General features: G+C 40.1%; 1 protein-coding gene across 1 annotated transcript; it reads left to right on the top strand.

Annotated features, from left to right (window-relative positions):
* Positions 1-7,426, top strand: RBX1 (ring-box 1). The gene is made up of 5 exons (XM_054988517.1): positions 1-109; positions 2,164-2,242; positions 5,102-5,172; positions 6,203-6,288; positions 7,245-7,426. Exons 1-5 carry the CDS (start codon positions 32-34, stop codon positions 7,255-7,257), a joined length of 327 nt encoding a protein of 108 aa, XP_054844492.1. The 5' UTR covers positions 1-31; the 3' UTR covers positions 7,258-7,426.
* The last annotated feature ends 8,328 nt before the right edge of the window (positions 7,427-15,754 follow it).

Here is a 15,754-nt window from a genome sequence, read left to right on the forward strand (position 1 = left end):
AATACAACCGGTAGGCGCTTTCTTATCCAAAATGGCTGCTGCGATGGATGTGGATGCTCCTAGCGGGGCTAATAGTAGTGCTGGCAAGAAGCGGTTTGAAGTGAAGAAGGTAATCTGGGCGCGAGGGTCTGCGAGGTTCGAAGACCGTAACTCAGCCAGACGTGCAGTGAAACAGAGGGGTTTGGGATGGCTTGATCCTTCTCAGGAAGGGGTTTTTTGTTTTCCGTTTTGTGCTAAAGGGGAGTATGTGACTGGGTGGGACTTCCAGGAGGATGAGCCGTGTTCTGGTCCAACGGCTGAGAAGTAGGTGTACGTAAGAGTGAGTGGGGCCGGCGTGTGGCTGGGTTGTTGCTTAGAGGTGGAGGAATGTGAGGAAGATGAAGGGAAGAAGCAGAGGAATGGTTGCTTCTATCTTTTGTTTCTTTTTCGTTGTACGCTTTTCCGATATTGTGGTGTAGTAGACTAGGGCCTGATTTTAAATTCCTGCTGAAGCCTTAAAGCTCGTCGGATGATCTTAGACTAGGAGTTTTCTTTCAGCCTAATTGTTTAGCCCTGATCTAGATAGTCCAGGCTATCTCGAGCGCATCAGATCTCAAAAGCTAAGTAGGGTTGGCCCTGGTTAGTACTTTGATGGGAGATCTTCAAGGAAGACCAGGGTTGCTATGCAAAGACAGGCAATGGGAAACCATCTCTGAACATCTCTTACTTTGAAAACCTTATGGGGGTCTTCAAAAGGTAGGGTAAAAAGTTGTAGATGGTATAGAAGAGTCAAGTCACTCCCTTTCTTTGAGGGACTTGCTATATAGCAATGAATAAAAAGGGTTTGAGTCTTTTATGTTATACTAATAACATTTTATATTATCAAAAAAGAAATATGCCTGGAAGGTGAATCATTAAATCGCTTGGTTTGCTTCTGGTTTAGATCAGTTTTGTGTGTTGAATACATTAACAAAATGGCAAATAGAACAATACTATTGTACAATGATGGGTGAGATAAATTTTATTTGTCACTATAATAAATACTACTTTGTAGCTTTACTTGATTGTGGAAGCGCATAATTGCTTTTGGGGTATACCTGAAGTCTTTGCTGTGGGTACTCCTGCTTGGTAGGAGTAATCCCCCTTTTTTTGCCTCAAAACGGTCATGTATGTTTAGTTTCAGTTCTTTATAAATAAGTTTTGAAAGGGTAATACCAGACTTGAATATGTTGTATTGGTTGTGATGGTACATATTCTTCAGCTTGATGCATAACTTTTGGCCTGCTAGAAAATGTGATTCTGCCTTAGTGATATGGATCACAACATACAAAAGTTATTTTTCTCCACATTGTTCATACTGTAAGTGCAGTTGGAGGGAACAAGGTAAGCATCATTGTTTTCAAATACAAGCAACGGAACCACAGCCGTCAACTTTTGCACTGGCTCAGGTGGCTGGCCTTTTGACACCAGTTTAATCTGAGGCTATTAACAGGTGGTAATATTTTCATACCAGGAACACGCACAGAAGCAGGACAGTCCACTTCTTTTTTAGCTTCTTGGAAACTTTGATGATGATCCAGCTCCAGAACAGTTGCAAGTGTTCTCTCATTAATTTGATATACAAGGTGGGACAGCTAGAGACTATTGGCAAAGATAGCTTGACATAATGAGATATTTTGATTGTGTTTAGATGTCACAAACAAACCAGAGTTTGTCACAAGAATCTGTCTTATTCTTGGGCTTCAATGATTCCTTTGCCTCCCATGCCAGGCCAAGATTGAACACTCTGGTTTATAAAGGCTAAATTAAAGTACTATAATAAATGGAAGGTTGTTTTTTGATAATTAACTGGTGTCATAGTTCATGGACAAGAAAAAAAACCCAGTTTGTTAACAGCTCTTGAATGTTGGACTTCACAAAAATATTGTTAATTTGAAGACTTTTAAACTTGGTCCATCTTGGCTCTGCACTGGGAGTGGAGGGAGCACATGAGTAGAGAAATAAGTTAGACTTGTTCTTGTCAGTATGACAAAGTAAATGGGCATTAGTGTTGTGGAGTAATCCTATTTCTAGATATGTGACTGAAAAGCCAATGAGAGGCCAGGGATGGCTGGGAGGAAAAATGAAAGTGAATTCCAGCATAAGATATTGGTATACACTTAGATAATGTTTGTTTTTTTATAGTGGAATGCAGTAGCTCTCTGGGCTTGGGACATCGTGGTTGACAACTGTGCCATCTGCAGAAACCACATTATGGATCTGTGTAAGTATCAGTGATGGAGGGGTTTCAAACACTTTAACTACAGATATGCACAGGCTGAGAGGAAAATGAAAGAAATAATCTTGTGGTTGTTTCAGCTCTTGGTGAATTATGATGTGTCAATACAGACATGGAAGGGATTCTGGCGATGGTAGTGACTTGATCTTGGGAATTCTTTTCAGGTTCCCAGTTCCTTAACTGAACTGCATATCTTTTGGCAGATATTAAGGAGTCATGACATTAAAACTATTTTAGATTTGTAGAGAATTTATCTTGAGTTACCAAAATCCTACTTGGTTGCTGTTAAGGTAAGCTATTGGCTGAATTTCTTTGACAATCTATGTTAAATCTATATTGATGTAAACCTGAGGTAAAACCTAACTTTTTTTGGCATTGCAGTTGCTAGTCTATACAGGTCTGAGGCAAAGATGTGTTGCTGAAAAATTTCTGGTGGTTTATTTTTCTGCAGAAAATTTGTTTTCTAAGTATTCGTATTAAGACACAAAATTACCATGTAATTTTATATTACAGTTTAGTGCACCATAAATCTTTCCAATTCACATTTTTTTTTAAGAAAACACTGATATCTTAGGAAAATGAACCTTAGATTTGTCTTGTAGGATCAGATTAAAGGGTCCATCTAGTCCAGTGTAAGAAGAGGCAAATTCAATGGGTTGGGTCTAGCAGTCTGTCAGTGGATGATGTTGAGGAAGAAGGGAACAGTTTTACTTCTTTCCTCTTCTCACTGCAGCTTCTCAACCTGCCTGGCTATTACTTCATGCTAGTCCTGCAACCCTGTGAATAAACTTTTCTAAGTCAGAATAGGCTTCTGGAGAGAGAGGAAAGCGAGGAAGATCTGTGATCCTTGTGCTGGAACCAACCCAATGCTAGGAATTACTAGGAAAGTAACTAACACACACACACCCGTAATCCTAATAATTAGGATAACATATTAGGTATCCTATTAAATCCATCATGAGACTGTACTTAGAATACTCTGTATAGGCCTGTTCACTCCCATTCAAAGAGGATATTATAGAGCTTACAGAACCAACTGAAAGATCAAGTGGTGGAGCAATTTTGCTACAATGAAAAGTTCAGATGCTGAAGTTGGTATCTTAAAGGTATAAGTCACAGATACAGTGTAGGCTTATAAAACTCATTGTGTAGAGATTTCCCCCCCTCTTCCTTTGAGATAGTAAAATTTAGAATCGTCCCACCAACCTGGCAGAAGTGTTTCTTCAGCAAAGCACAAATAACATGAAGTTCACTGCCTGAAAATGTGGGTGATAATTGTTGTGACCTACCTCTGATCCAAGCCCTTCACTTGTGTTAAAAAATAACTTCTCCAGATTCCTCGAGCTGAACCAGAGTGTCCTGCTTCACCAACCAAACCACATCCTCCCTTTATAATTCAGAAAAATTCAGGTGCATGGTGCAAATATATTCTTTGGACCTCCTGTTCCTGACAGGGACAGAACTTATATTCTCTTGGATAGTCTTCCCTATGTTTATATGATCCCAGGCATGTTATAGTTCTAAATGTAATTCACACTGGGTCAAGGAAAAAATAAAAAATATATTTAACTGGTAAGAGAGACTGCTTCTTCTCCAGCTCTCTTCAGAACTTAGTATCACAAAGTAAAAAAGTATGTGAGAGCTTGGGCTTAAGAGTGTTTGTATCTATGATTCAAGCTCTTTGAGAGGTTCAGAACATGAATAGACTCTTGGATTTTATCTGTTTTTGAAAGGAACAGCACATAAATCCCGCCAATCTGACAAACACCTAAAGTCCCTATTGGACTCCTTGTCTAAGCAGGATACCTCCTTAACCCCCTCCCTCCATATTCCCCCAGTTGATCAGCAAACTTTTTTTTCTTGTTCTAACCAGTCTTCCCCCACTCCCTTTTTAAAGGTGAGTGGCTGTAGCTAGGAAAGGCAAATCCCCATCACAGTAGATACTAATTAGCTTGTAAAAGGGATTATCCAAATATCAAAGAAGGGCCTATCAGCAGCTGTTATGGCTGAACAACCTCTCCATGCTCAGGTGTAGTATAAGCATACTAGATGCTGCTTATAACAAGGATGTTCATACCTCTTGAAACTAAATGGAGCATCTGGTTAACCATTGTGGTAGACACTGTGCTGCATTAAGTAGCTCGACCTGACTGAACAAGGCAGCTCTTACGGTTTATGTTGAGAGAGTACCTTAGTTAAGTAAATCTCAACTGTTACCACATCAGCATGAGTTAACCGGTAAACTTTGTCTGCTATATTGTTCTTACTTCACTCATAAGTGCCCAGCAGATTTGTGGTGGAATTGCAGCTCTTACTGCCAAGTATTCTTTTCTTCCCTTTTCTGGGGCCAGTGTCCAAGCCAGGCTCCGCTTCTGCCATTGCGCCTTGATTTCTTCAGAAATACTTTTTTTTAAAAAAAATGTTGGTCAGAACCTAGCTCAGAGGGAGAGTGTGCCTTACTAACTCACTGCCAGGCTGGCTGGGAATGGCTTCATTCTCCCTGGTTGGTTGAGCTCAAAGACCCCATTTTCAGGCCCTGCATGGTAAAGGACTGGAGGTGGGCAAATGTGCCTTCACCACAATGGGAATATAGCTAATATTTGCCCTCAGTCCCTCAGCATTGGTAACCTGTTATGCCAGAGCAATTTCTTGTCACATTGATAAAACTGGGGAACTGGCTCTTATTATTCCAAATCGTTATCACTCAATATAGCTGCCTTCTTTTTGACATGGTAAAGTGTGTTAGGTTTTCTGGCAAAGGTATTACCTGGCTACCAGAGATAGATTTGTAGCATCTGAATGTTTATATTGTGAAATATGTCACCCTTATACTTGTTTCCATAGGCATAGAATGTCAAGCTAACCAAGCATCAGCTACCTCTGAAGAATGCACTGTTGCATGGGGCGTTTGTAATGTAAGGAATCTGTTTCTCAACCATTTTAAAGCCCTGACCCTCCACCATGTTTGCTATCAGACTAGTAAAGCCCTCATTCACCAACAAGCAAACTTTTAGAACTAAGGTCATGGGACCTTTGAGAAAGCAAGAGGCGATTCACACAAGTAGGTGGAAAGAAGAGGGCAAATGCATCATTATATTTTGCAGTTTTTAATTGAAACTAATTTTACTTGTTCTTCAACTTGACTTGCAAGTTGATCATCAATCACCAGGGGACAGCATGATAGCAGAGAGCTTTCCAGCTATTAACGTAAGTTTCTTTTAGAAGAAGCCTAAAGTAAGTGCAGATGATAGCGTAATGTTTGGAGAACTTTAGGAGGACGTTTATGAATATGCAAGTTGTTAGGATACGAAGGCTCACAGAATAATCCTTTAAGAGTGCATAAGGGAACTAGGTGTCCATCCAGAATTTCATAGTTTTCACTGCTGCTAAGGGAATCAGATCCTGAGATGATAAAACAGTTTGCCATGACAAGTAGGAACTGAAGCTTTGAAAACTGTAAAGGAGGTTCTCCATATGCCATCCATATATACTTAAACTACCCAAGGTCTAGGGTGGTAAATGCTGAGAAACATGGTGCAGGAGGTGGATACACATTAATGGCAGAGCAGGAATTCTGTGTAGGCCACAAACTGGCCCCTTACACTGGAAGCTTTTGCTTCCCAAATGTTCAGTTCCCTGTGTGTTACCAAGTTGCTCTTCTGAATACAGAACCTAGATGTTCTTTAACTAGGCTGATAGCCCTGTGCTTTCTGCACATAGGGAATGTACCATTCTACAAGTTGAATGTATGTAACATTCCTAAGCTCCTGTACTTTAAACAGCTGTGTTCACTGTAATTGTTCCTCACAAGCCTTTGTTGTACTATGCTAGATGATGACATTTCCCCCTTGTCATGCTCTTTCTTTCATAACTTCATCATATAACTTCACTAGACCTATAAAGACAGGTCGCAGCTTGTTTGAGTAACCTGGTCCTTTTTTTCAGCATGCTTTCCACTTTCACTGCATCTCTCGTTGGCTTAAAACTCGGCAGGTGTGCCCGTTAGACAACCGAGAATGGGAGTTCCAGAAGTAAGTATCCTGTACTTTCCTTAACAGTGGAGGCAGAGAAACATCCTTAGTTTAGTTAGGCACTGTAATTGTTGCAAGAACTCTCATTTGAATGCATATTTTCTACAGGGCAAGTTATTTGGTACTCTAAATCACTCCTGCCCTTTGCATTTAGGTTAATAAGTGTAAATTTAGCAATAGTTATTAGTCTTGCTTTTTAGATAATCGAGAAAAGCAGAATTGTTTTCAAATATCTCTGTAGATATTGTGTAATGATATCAGTAGAATGAGTTTTCAAATAGATTTTGTTTCATCTCCCTTGTCAAAAATCAGTGTCTCGGTAAATTTGGTTCATTAGATGCTTGTTTGCTGTGACAACAAAAAAAAATGGTGCTGTTCTTTGTCTTAGTTAAATTAACTGAAGTGCTACTGTTCATCAACAGAGATGCTAAAAAGCAGGTCCCTTACTTGCAGTAAGCATGGGGGATTGATACAGTGGTGTCTGGAAGCTGTTCCCGCCATATATGCTATGCCATACATTTCTGCATTATGGAGTTCTCTGTGGAGTATGTTCATACATGAGATTGTGTTCCCCTGTAAAGCAGTGCCTTTGAAATCATTTTCTGTTCTATGAGAATGAATAGGATGACAGCCTCTTAACTATGTACAAAGCTGACAGACAGAACAGTCTGTTCTTATTCTAGAAAATGTGCATAGGTCTAATTTAGCATCTTTAAGATCTGTAATAAGTATGTGTTGCATCTGTCTGTCTTACATTTGGGGTCAGTTAACTGTGGTGTTCACATATCAGCTGTGCCATACTACTTCTTTTCCTGTTCAAACAGGTACAATTTGGTATGTTAACCATCCTCTAAAGGGCAGAGTAACCAGCCTATGCAAAGCAACAAGTATGGGCATGTTTAATCCCCCTAACTGATAAAATGGAGTATTAAAAGGTGGTAATGTTTTTCTTCTAGGTATGGACATTAGCAAAGAAGAGAGGATTGCCAAGTTCTAATGTTCTTGCATCAGTTAAGGTTTCACCTTGCAAGAGGGTCATTCTTGGGATTCCTCCACCTGCTGTTATACAATTGTCTTGTCTTTGTTTTCATTGATGCAGTAATTGTATATAGTAATAAAATGTGCTTGTCCAACCTGATGAGTTTTGTTAGCTTGAACAATCTTTCATTGAATGCAGATTCTTGTAATGCATAATCATTTCAAAAGTGCTTCTTCTTGCCTCCAAATATGGCTTTATTTAACAAAACTTCATCCAAGAAAGCTGTCTCCTTGTGCTTAATATCAAAACACCCTTGAAATGTGTTTTTTCTTGTAACTTTGCAGTGGTTATCTAGCAGTAACAGGAACGTTCCATAGGAACAGACTGGCATTCCTTCTTGAAGCAGGAAGACGTTTGTGATGTTCTAGGGAAGCAAAATTACCTTATTCGTAAAATGGCTGTGAGCTAAGGACACAACAAATTAATGTACAAGTTTACATACTGAGACAGATCTTCTATTTCTTAGCAAGTATAGATTATTTTTTTAAAACTTTGGCCTTCTGAACAACAGATAATAGAGAACCACATTGCAATTTAATTTTAAGAGTACAAATAGTGACAAATTACACTTGCAACAGACGCATTCAGGATTTCATTTTTATTAATATGTTAACAGTCATCTTGAATTTGCTTACATGGAATCAGTCTGTGCATACCACACTCAGAGATTTTCTACAGATGCACAGCAGCAGTAATGAGCATTTAAGCTGACAGTCTTCATGATCTGTGTAGTCCTGTGCATAGAAATTATGTATTAGGACTAAAGTCTGGAACCTGATCAGTCAGGATGAGGTAGTACTGCCATTCCCTATGCATTCAAATTCCACCCAGAATGTGTGTTCTGAAGGGGTTCTAATATTTTTCTCATCCCAATATTAGTCCTCTCCCATTCATAAATGTACTGAACCTTTGAGGCAGAACATTCAACACACTGTCCACTTTCAAACTATTGTGTAGAGAGGGATGTATGTTTTTTTCTGACAACATCAGAGGAAGGTCTGCTAAGCCCTGTTTGTTGGCCCTGGTTGGCCACTGTGTGCAACAGGCTGCTTTAGATGTCTGGTCTCATGAAGCTTTTATATTCTTATTCTGTTTACTATGCCAGATGTCACCCAGTGTATACTTTCAGGTAGGTTGTCGTGTTGGTCTGCAGAAGAACAGCAGGATTTGAGTCTATTGGTACCTTTGAGATCAACTAGATTTTCAGTGTGTAAGCTTGAAAGCATGGCTGACACTTGATCGCATATATAGCATTGGAAGAGAAACAAGTGAAATGAACCTGAGGTGGTATAACTGGTGTTCAGAACAACTGAACACCCTGGATTGAACAGAGATTTAAGATTATGTCAATATAGATGCTAGTTTCTGTTCTAATCAAGCTGCATTGTATCTTTACATCCTGACTCCCTTCTTTGCCTCACTCCACCCACCTCCTGACTGGTATATAAAGGCTCAAATATCTCCACTTTTCCTTGTATCTGAAGAAGGTTGGTTTCTAAGGTGCCACTGGACTCAAATCCTATTGCCCAGTCTGGAGTAGTTGCTGGTGGGTGGAGGCATAGAGCTGTGCATGGTATCTTCCACTCACCACTATAATGCATCCAGGTAAGAAAGTTCATGCATCTGCTACACGGGATTACATGCGGATTCATATAGGAACTAAGTAGCATAAAGTGTTGCAATTCCTTATGTATGCTGTAGCATAAGTGTAAGACAATGTTTAAAATATTTATATCCTGCTTTTCTCCCAATCCAGGATTCAAAGCAGCTCACATTAAATTTAAAAACAAATACCACCTAAGAAATACAAATAAATGGGAGCAAGCCAGCCAGAACTCTCTTAGGAGCTAATAAAGGCATGATGCTTTACACAGCCTCTGAAACTTTTGTGGGATTGGGGCCTTCCTTACATCTGTGGGAAACCTGTTCCACATCACATGTGCAGCCACAGAGAAAGCCCAAGCAGTGACAGTTCTTACTGACTTCAGTGAGGGAATAGTTAATAAACCCTGGTCAGATGGCTGGGGCTGCTTTGAGCACATATGGGAAGAACAACCAGAAGCTTCTGGATGAACATATAATACTTTTCTATTTTAAAGTATGAAAATTAACACTTTAGTGTTTCAGTAGCAGGCTCTAGATGGTGTTGGCTATGGAAAACGTTTCATAGTTAAACTAATTAGTTTAGGGTTTTGTGATTATGTAATTCAAGTCCTTAATCAAAATAGTTAACATTGGCTGAGCTGAGAAATTCTTGTAATGAGTCAGGAGCCTGTATCTCCTATACTTCCTGTTCTTCAGGTGTCTATCCTGTACAGCAACTTCCTCTTCCACTGGCCCAGTTCCAAGCCCTTGCAAGGCTGTTGACAGCCTTCATTTTCAAGTGGGTAGGTTGCATGCAATTCTACCAGTTCTGTAGGGCAAAGTAAACTATGAATCATCGAGTGAGAGAGCAGGGAAGAGGTCTTCCTTAACAATTTGTACTTCTGGTTGTACATGCAACCACTCTGAAAACAAAACCTGCATGACTATTCTGTCCTGATAATAAGATATTCATCCCATTGTATAGAAAACAGTAAAAACTAGGTTGGAGCTCCAGTACCAATTGGCTGTTGAATGGAAATTTTGATAAGAAAATAATGACACAAAACAATGTAATCTCTAAAAAAAGTTGCTTTTGAAAAGTTTATATTCCATTAGTACTGTTCTAGTCTACTGTTACCTGTCGTTTTTATCTCCCATAAACTATAGCTTAAGGCAAGCACATCTTTCCATGATCAGTGATTTAGGTCTTTACCATAAGCATATTTGAGGTCAACATTATATTGTACAGTCACCAGTGGACTTTTAAACCTCAATTTTAATTTTTTTTCAGGATCATTATCAAGGGGTTATGTTGATCAAATATTTGTGCTACTTCAAATTGTCACAAGTTGGGTGGTTGTGCTGGTCATACTTGGTCATATGTGCTAGAAATTGTATTTGCATCCTTTAAAAACCTGGTAATTTATGAAGCTGTTTAATTTAGAAAACGGCTATAGAAGCAGCCTGAGAACTGCTAGAAATTTTTGAAAAATTATGCAAATCACATTAAAGTAGCTGAAGGCACTGTGTGTGAATTGCTGAAGGCAGTCTACTGTTACCCCTGCTACTGCAAGTAGTGGCATGAAATCACAGTTACACAGGATTTGACAACTATTAAATCACTGCAGAGTTTTTGCTGTGAGGTGCTTTCAGGACTAATATATTTGTTGCGTGATAAGTTTCTGTGGGCCAGATCCTAGCAGCAGATGCATGAAGGAGTCCCCCTGCCAGTAGGTGAACGTAGGTAGGATAAGAAGAGACTTTTGTTTTAAAAGTGAGGTCGAAAGGTTAAGCAGTGCAAGGAATAGCAGTTGATTTGTCAGAGAACCATACTGAGCACAGTTTAATACTGAATCCAGTCAAATGCAAGATCTGATTACTATAGGTGTGACCCATTTAGCAGCCACTAGTGATGAATAAGCATAGCAATCGCTATCATGTAAACAAACACTTGTAAAGGAACAGTGCCTTTTCTAATGAGCTAACCATTCTGGGGATTTGTTGAGATCAAATGCACAGCATCACATTAACTAATTTAGTTCAAGGTTGGTAGTAACATTGGCGTTTTCTCTCTGAAACATGTTGCATTATGGTAACTTCGATGTTAGCAAAAGAGATTGCATCTAAATTTCAGGCAAGATTTTTATAGGTTCTCATTCTCAGGCCTTGAGAAGTGTATCCATAGTCATGTATGACTTGGTTTTTAAAAATTTTATTTACCAATTTTTGATGCTGCCTCACTGGGGGACCTGCCTAAGATGGCTTTCAAGATAAAACATAATGCAAAACATTAAAAGTTATTAATTTAAATCCAGCATTTCTGACTCAGCCACAGCAGAAAAACAGCTCAGTTAAAATAACAGGTTGAGATTAAAACCGCACAAAAATGGTGTTAAAAGACTCCTTAATTTAAAAGCCTGGATGAACAAACATTTTGACCTGGCAGCTAAAAAAGAGCAGCAGAGGTGCCAGGTGAGTTGTAAGGGGAAACATTCTATAAGTGAGGGGCCACTGCTGAAAAATCCCTGGTTCTTGTCTCTGCTATAGTTGAATAGGACAGATCAGTGTTATTCTGGTGATGCTGCTGGCCCTAATTTTCTTCACAAACAATTATTAGCTGTCCACAATTGAGCTATGCTTCTGTAGTTTGCCCCAAACAAGATTCATGACTTTTTCCTTTCAAGAAGAAACTTGGGAGTTTTAATCAAACTCAGTCCAGCCAGCCAGTTATTTCAACTACCATCTTGTGTTCTCTCCAAGAAGTCCAGCTTTATAGCTTTGTCATTAAAGAATGAACAATTGAAGCATACTGGATTGTCATTAGGTCTGCAGCGTTTCCCTACCTGCAAATAGGAAGTTGCTCATAGCAAAAGATGCTTAAATACTTATCAATCACTTAGCTATACTTGAATGTTTCAATAGATGACTATTTCAAGGGGATCCCTTATCCTTCCTGATCTTGCCACTTCCCCCAATTTGCAGTAATTTCTTTACATTTCTTACAACCAGGGAAAAATACCTACACTCCTGAATACTTTCACCAGTAGGTTTTATTTTGAGGGTTAAAAAATGGAATTTAGGTGAGCAAATAGTATAGCAGTTCACTTGTTAAATAACAAATATGTTATATATTAATGGGCTTTATCAACCTAACAAACTGCATTAACTGCATCAGTTAGGCAACAAACTACAAACTGTTTCCTTTGCAGCTTTCTCCACACATACTCCAACCTGGTTCACAGCTTTGTTGCATTTGCTACCACTGGGCTTAGCTGGCTGCCTCCCTTTATATTTTGTGGTTGGTTTTGCTTCATGGGTCAGCCATTTTGTAGTTGTGTCCACCATCCTATGCCAGAATTCCAAAGACAGCTACAAGCTCAAAAAAATTGGGGACCTCTAATGCATGTTACTCTGTGTTTACAGCCCCTATACTGTGAGGCATCCAGCCCTTGGAAACATGGAAAATGAGAATTAATATAAGTAAATGAGACCCATTGGGGCCAAACATTTTGACTTTACATAGACACTGATAATGACAGACCAGGAAAGAGACCTTGGGGTTGTAGTGAACATCTTCATGAAAACATTAAGAACATAAGAACATAAGCAAAGCCATGTTGGATCAGGCCAGTGGCCCATCCAGTCCAACATTCTGTCACACACAGTGGCTAGAAATCCAGTGCCATCTAAAGGACTGTCAGTGAGGCCAGGACACCAGAAGCCCTCCCACTGCCTTCCTTCCAGCACCAAGACAACAGAGCACCACCTCCCCACAAAGAGAATACCATCTATCTCCTGTGGCTAATAGCCACTGATGGACCTCTGCTCCATATATTTGTCCAGTCCCCTCTTGAAGCTGGCAATGCTTGTAGCTGCCACCACCTCCTGTGGCAACGAATTCCATGTGTTTATCACCCTTTGTGTAAAGTAGTATTTTCTTCTATCTGTTCTAACCCGACTGCTCAATAATTTCATAGAGTGCCCACGAGTTCTTGTATTGTGAGAAAGGGAGAAAAACACATCTTTCTCGACCTTCTCTAACCCGTGCATTATCTTGTAAACCTCTATCATGTCTCCCCTCAGTCATCTTTTCTCCAGGCTAAAGAGCCCCAAGCGCCTCAATCTTTCCTCATAGGGAAAGTGTTCCAACCCTTTAATCATTTTAGTTGCCCTTCTCTGGATATCAGTGTAGCAGAAGAGGTAAGTCATGAATTTATGTGGCCATCAGAAGTCGGAAGCAGTTTGACAACACATACAATCTCAGGATTATTAGGAAAGGGACTCAAAACAAAACAGCCAGACCAGTACTGTAATGCCTGTTTGTGGGTCTATGGAACAGCCACATTTAGAATACAGTGTACAGTTCTGGTTACTGCCTCTCAAAAAGGATATTGTAGAACAAGAAAAGGTGCAGAAGGGGACACCGAAATGATTAAGTGGTTGGAGTCCAAGATTTTCAAATTTAGAAAACAAAATCACTAAACGGTGGGGGGGGCGATGCCCGGATCACACAATGAAATTAAAGGGCAATAGTTTCAGAACAGATAAAAAGGGTTCATCAGTAGCTACAGTGACTTTACTGTACTTGTCTCTGAATATTAAACTCTGAAGACCAGGCCTGGGGGGCAGGATTGACAGAGACCTCAGTAGATGGAACGTTGGTCTGATCCAGCGCACAGCTGTTTTAACGTATTTAAATTTTGAATATTTCTTGTTGAAATGCAAAATCTCTAATAATGGCTCAAAGCGTATGCCCAGAGGGTCAATTAAATTGATGCCGTTTCTGCTCGTGTATATATTTCCAGGTGATTGGTAGGGGAGGGGGGGAGCGAGCAGAGACCACGGATAAAGACTCGCTTTAGGAGAAGGTAATGTTCCTTCTTTCTACCAGTCGAGAAACATCAGGCGTAAAAGAACAGATCTTGGCAGCTCCTAACCTGCAATTAACCAGCTCCCTATGGGGAGTTGAAGTGGAGCTTCAGGGGTAAATCTGATTGGCTGAGACACAAATCACCAGTTGTCCGACTGGCTGGAAGTGAAATTGCCTGTAACTCGATTGGCCGTTCTCGCAAATGGCAAACTGCATTATCCTTTTCCTTCATGCCTTTTAGGAAAGAAGGGGTGGGGGGGACCACAGACTGGATTAACCATCACATCTGCTCCCGCATCCTACCCAGCAGTCTATGAAAGCAAGAGCTGCTGTGCGCGGCACTAGCAAGCACCACTTTGTGGGTAGGTTGGTGGGTGGGAAGAAGGACAGGACATTATATAGGAAACCTGAGCTATCGCTGTTTGAAGGGCGCTTTCTGATTCACGACTTGCTGAAGCCTCGCCCCAGCCCTCAGCGATTACATAAAAAGGAAAGGTAGTCCATTTCTTAAAGGGACCCGACCAAACAATTAGATCTAAATAAAGGAGGAGGGGTTGTTGTTTGTTCTTTTCTATTTTTAAATTGAAAGGTTCTATACAAAGCATAATATTTAATAAGTACCTTGGAATATTTTGTTAGCAGCCAGTTGGTGCTTCTTTTTCCGCTGCATGGAGGCAAGGAACACTAAGGTAGACAGACCTAAGTGAAAATGCTGTGGACATAAAAAGTGGATAATCACACGACCCCAGTTATGGGACCAAGTTAGAGACTCCACTTGTTCTTGAAATGCACACTTCTCTTTTCCTTTTACCACAAGAAGTGCTTTGTTTTTCCCAGATAAAGGTAGCAAGATTATTTCAAGATACAATTCCGTCTTGATTTCTCAGATTACAAATTCTGAAGTTGAGGACTACCTGCAAACCATCAACTCTTTCAAGTCTTTACCTCTAGCCTTAGGAGAATGTGATTACTCAGGAGAGGAGAAACGTACTGTGTACACCTCAGGGTGCTGTCTAGTATTACTTTGCATGGCTGGCATTGAACAACATTCTAGGGATAAGCATATATGAGTTTAGGTATAAATTATGCTATTTTATGACCCCGAAGTCCCTTCTTTTCCCGCTGCAGGATGAACCTACAGCACTGTTTTAGGAGGGGGGGAGGGGAGTGTCGAGATTCTATAGCCTGCAGAAGTTGTCATGAAGTATAGATTCCATAGGGGGTCCCCTTTTCAGCTTCTTGCCTCTCTGTATTTTCTTTTTTCCCCCAAATGAGTTCCAGGCGAAAAAGGTGGTGATGTCATTTTGATGAATTCCAATCTAAAGGGAGGGAGGGGCAGTGTGGTTTTGGCTTGAAGTGTGAAAATGTCTACAGTCAGCATTCAGAAACCTGCAGGCTATGCGGGGGGCGGGGGGCGGCAGAGGACTACTACATGTGCTAGCTGCATCACTGATTCACATGTTCTGTGGTGGAACCCTGGCATTTAAAACATTATCAGGTCTGGCTTAAATAAAACTCTGATAGTCCACCTGACCACAGCAGTTTTCACATCATTCATGTTTGTACATAACTGGCTCTGCTATAAAGCTGCCTCAGGCAACAGATGTGGAGCACTAGTAAAGGGCCGCAAAATGGCAAATTTATTTATTTAGTTGAAATATTTATATACCACTTTTCCATTTTACTCAAAGGAGTTTCCATAAAACAATCCCTAAAACATAATTCATAACTTTTGTAACAGCTTACCGAGTGAGAAGTCACAGAGGCTCATCAATATTCTTTTTAAAAAGTTATGCTTTGTACATTCTTCTAAACTCATTTGAGATACCATAATCCTTACTTCCTTGGGCAGCCTGTTCCATAGAAATGGAGCTGCCACAGAAAGAGCCTTTGTTTGGGCTGACACTGTGCATAATGGGGGGGGAAAGATGAAATTATGCACAGAACTCATTGGTTTGGCTCATTAAACCTGC

Source organism: Eublepharis macularius, chromosome 9 (genome assembly GCF_028583425.1).
Source record: "Eublepharis macularius isolate TG4126 chromosome 9, MPM_Emac_v1.0, whole genome shotgun sequence".
Taxonomy (NCBI): Eukaryota; Metazoa; Chordata; class Lepidosauria; order Squamata; family Eublepharidae; genus Eublepharis; species Eublepharis macularius.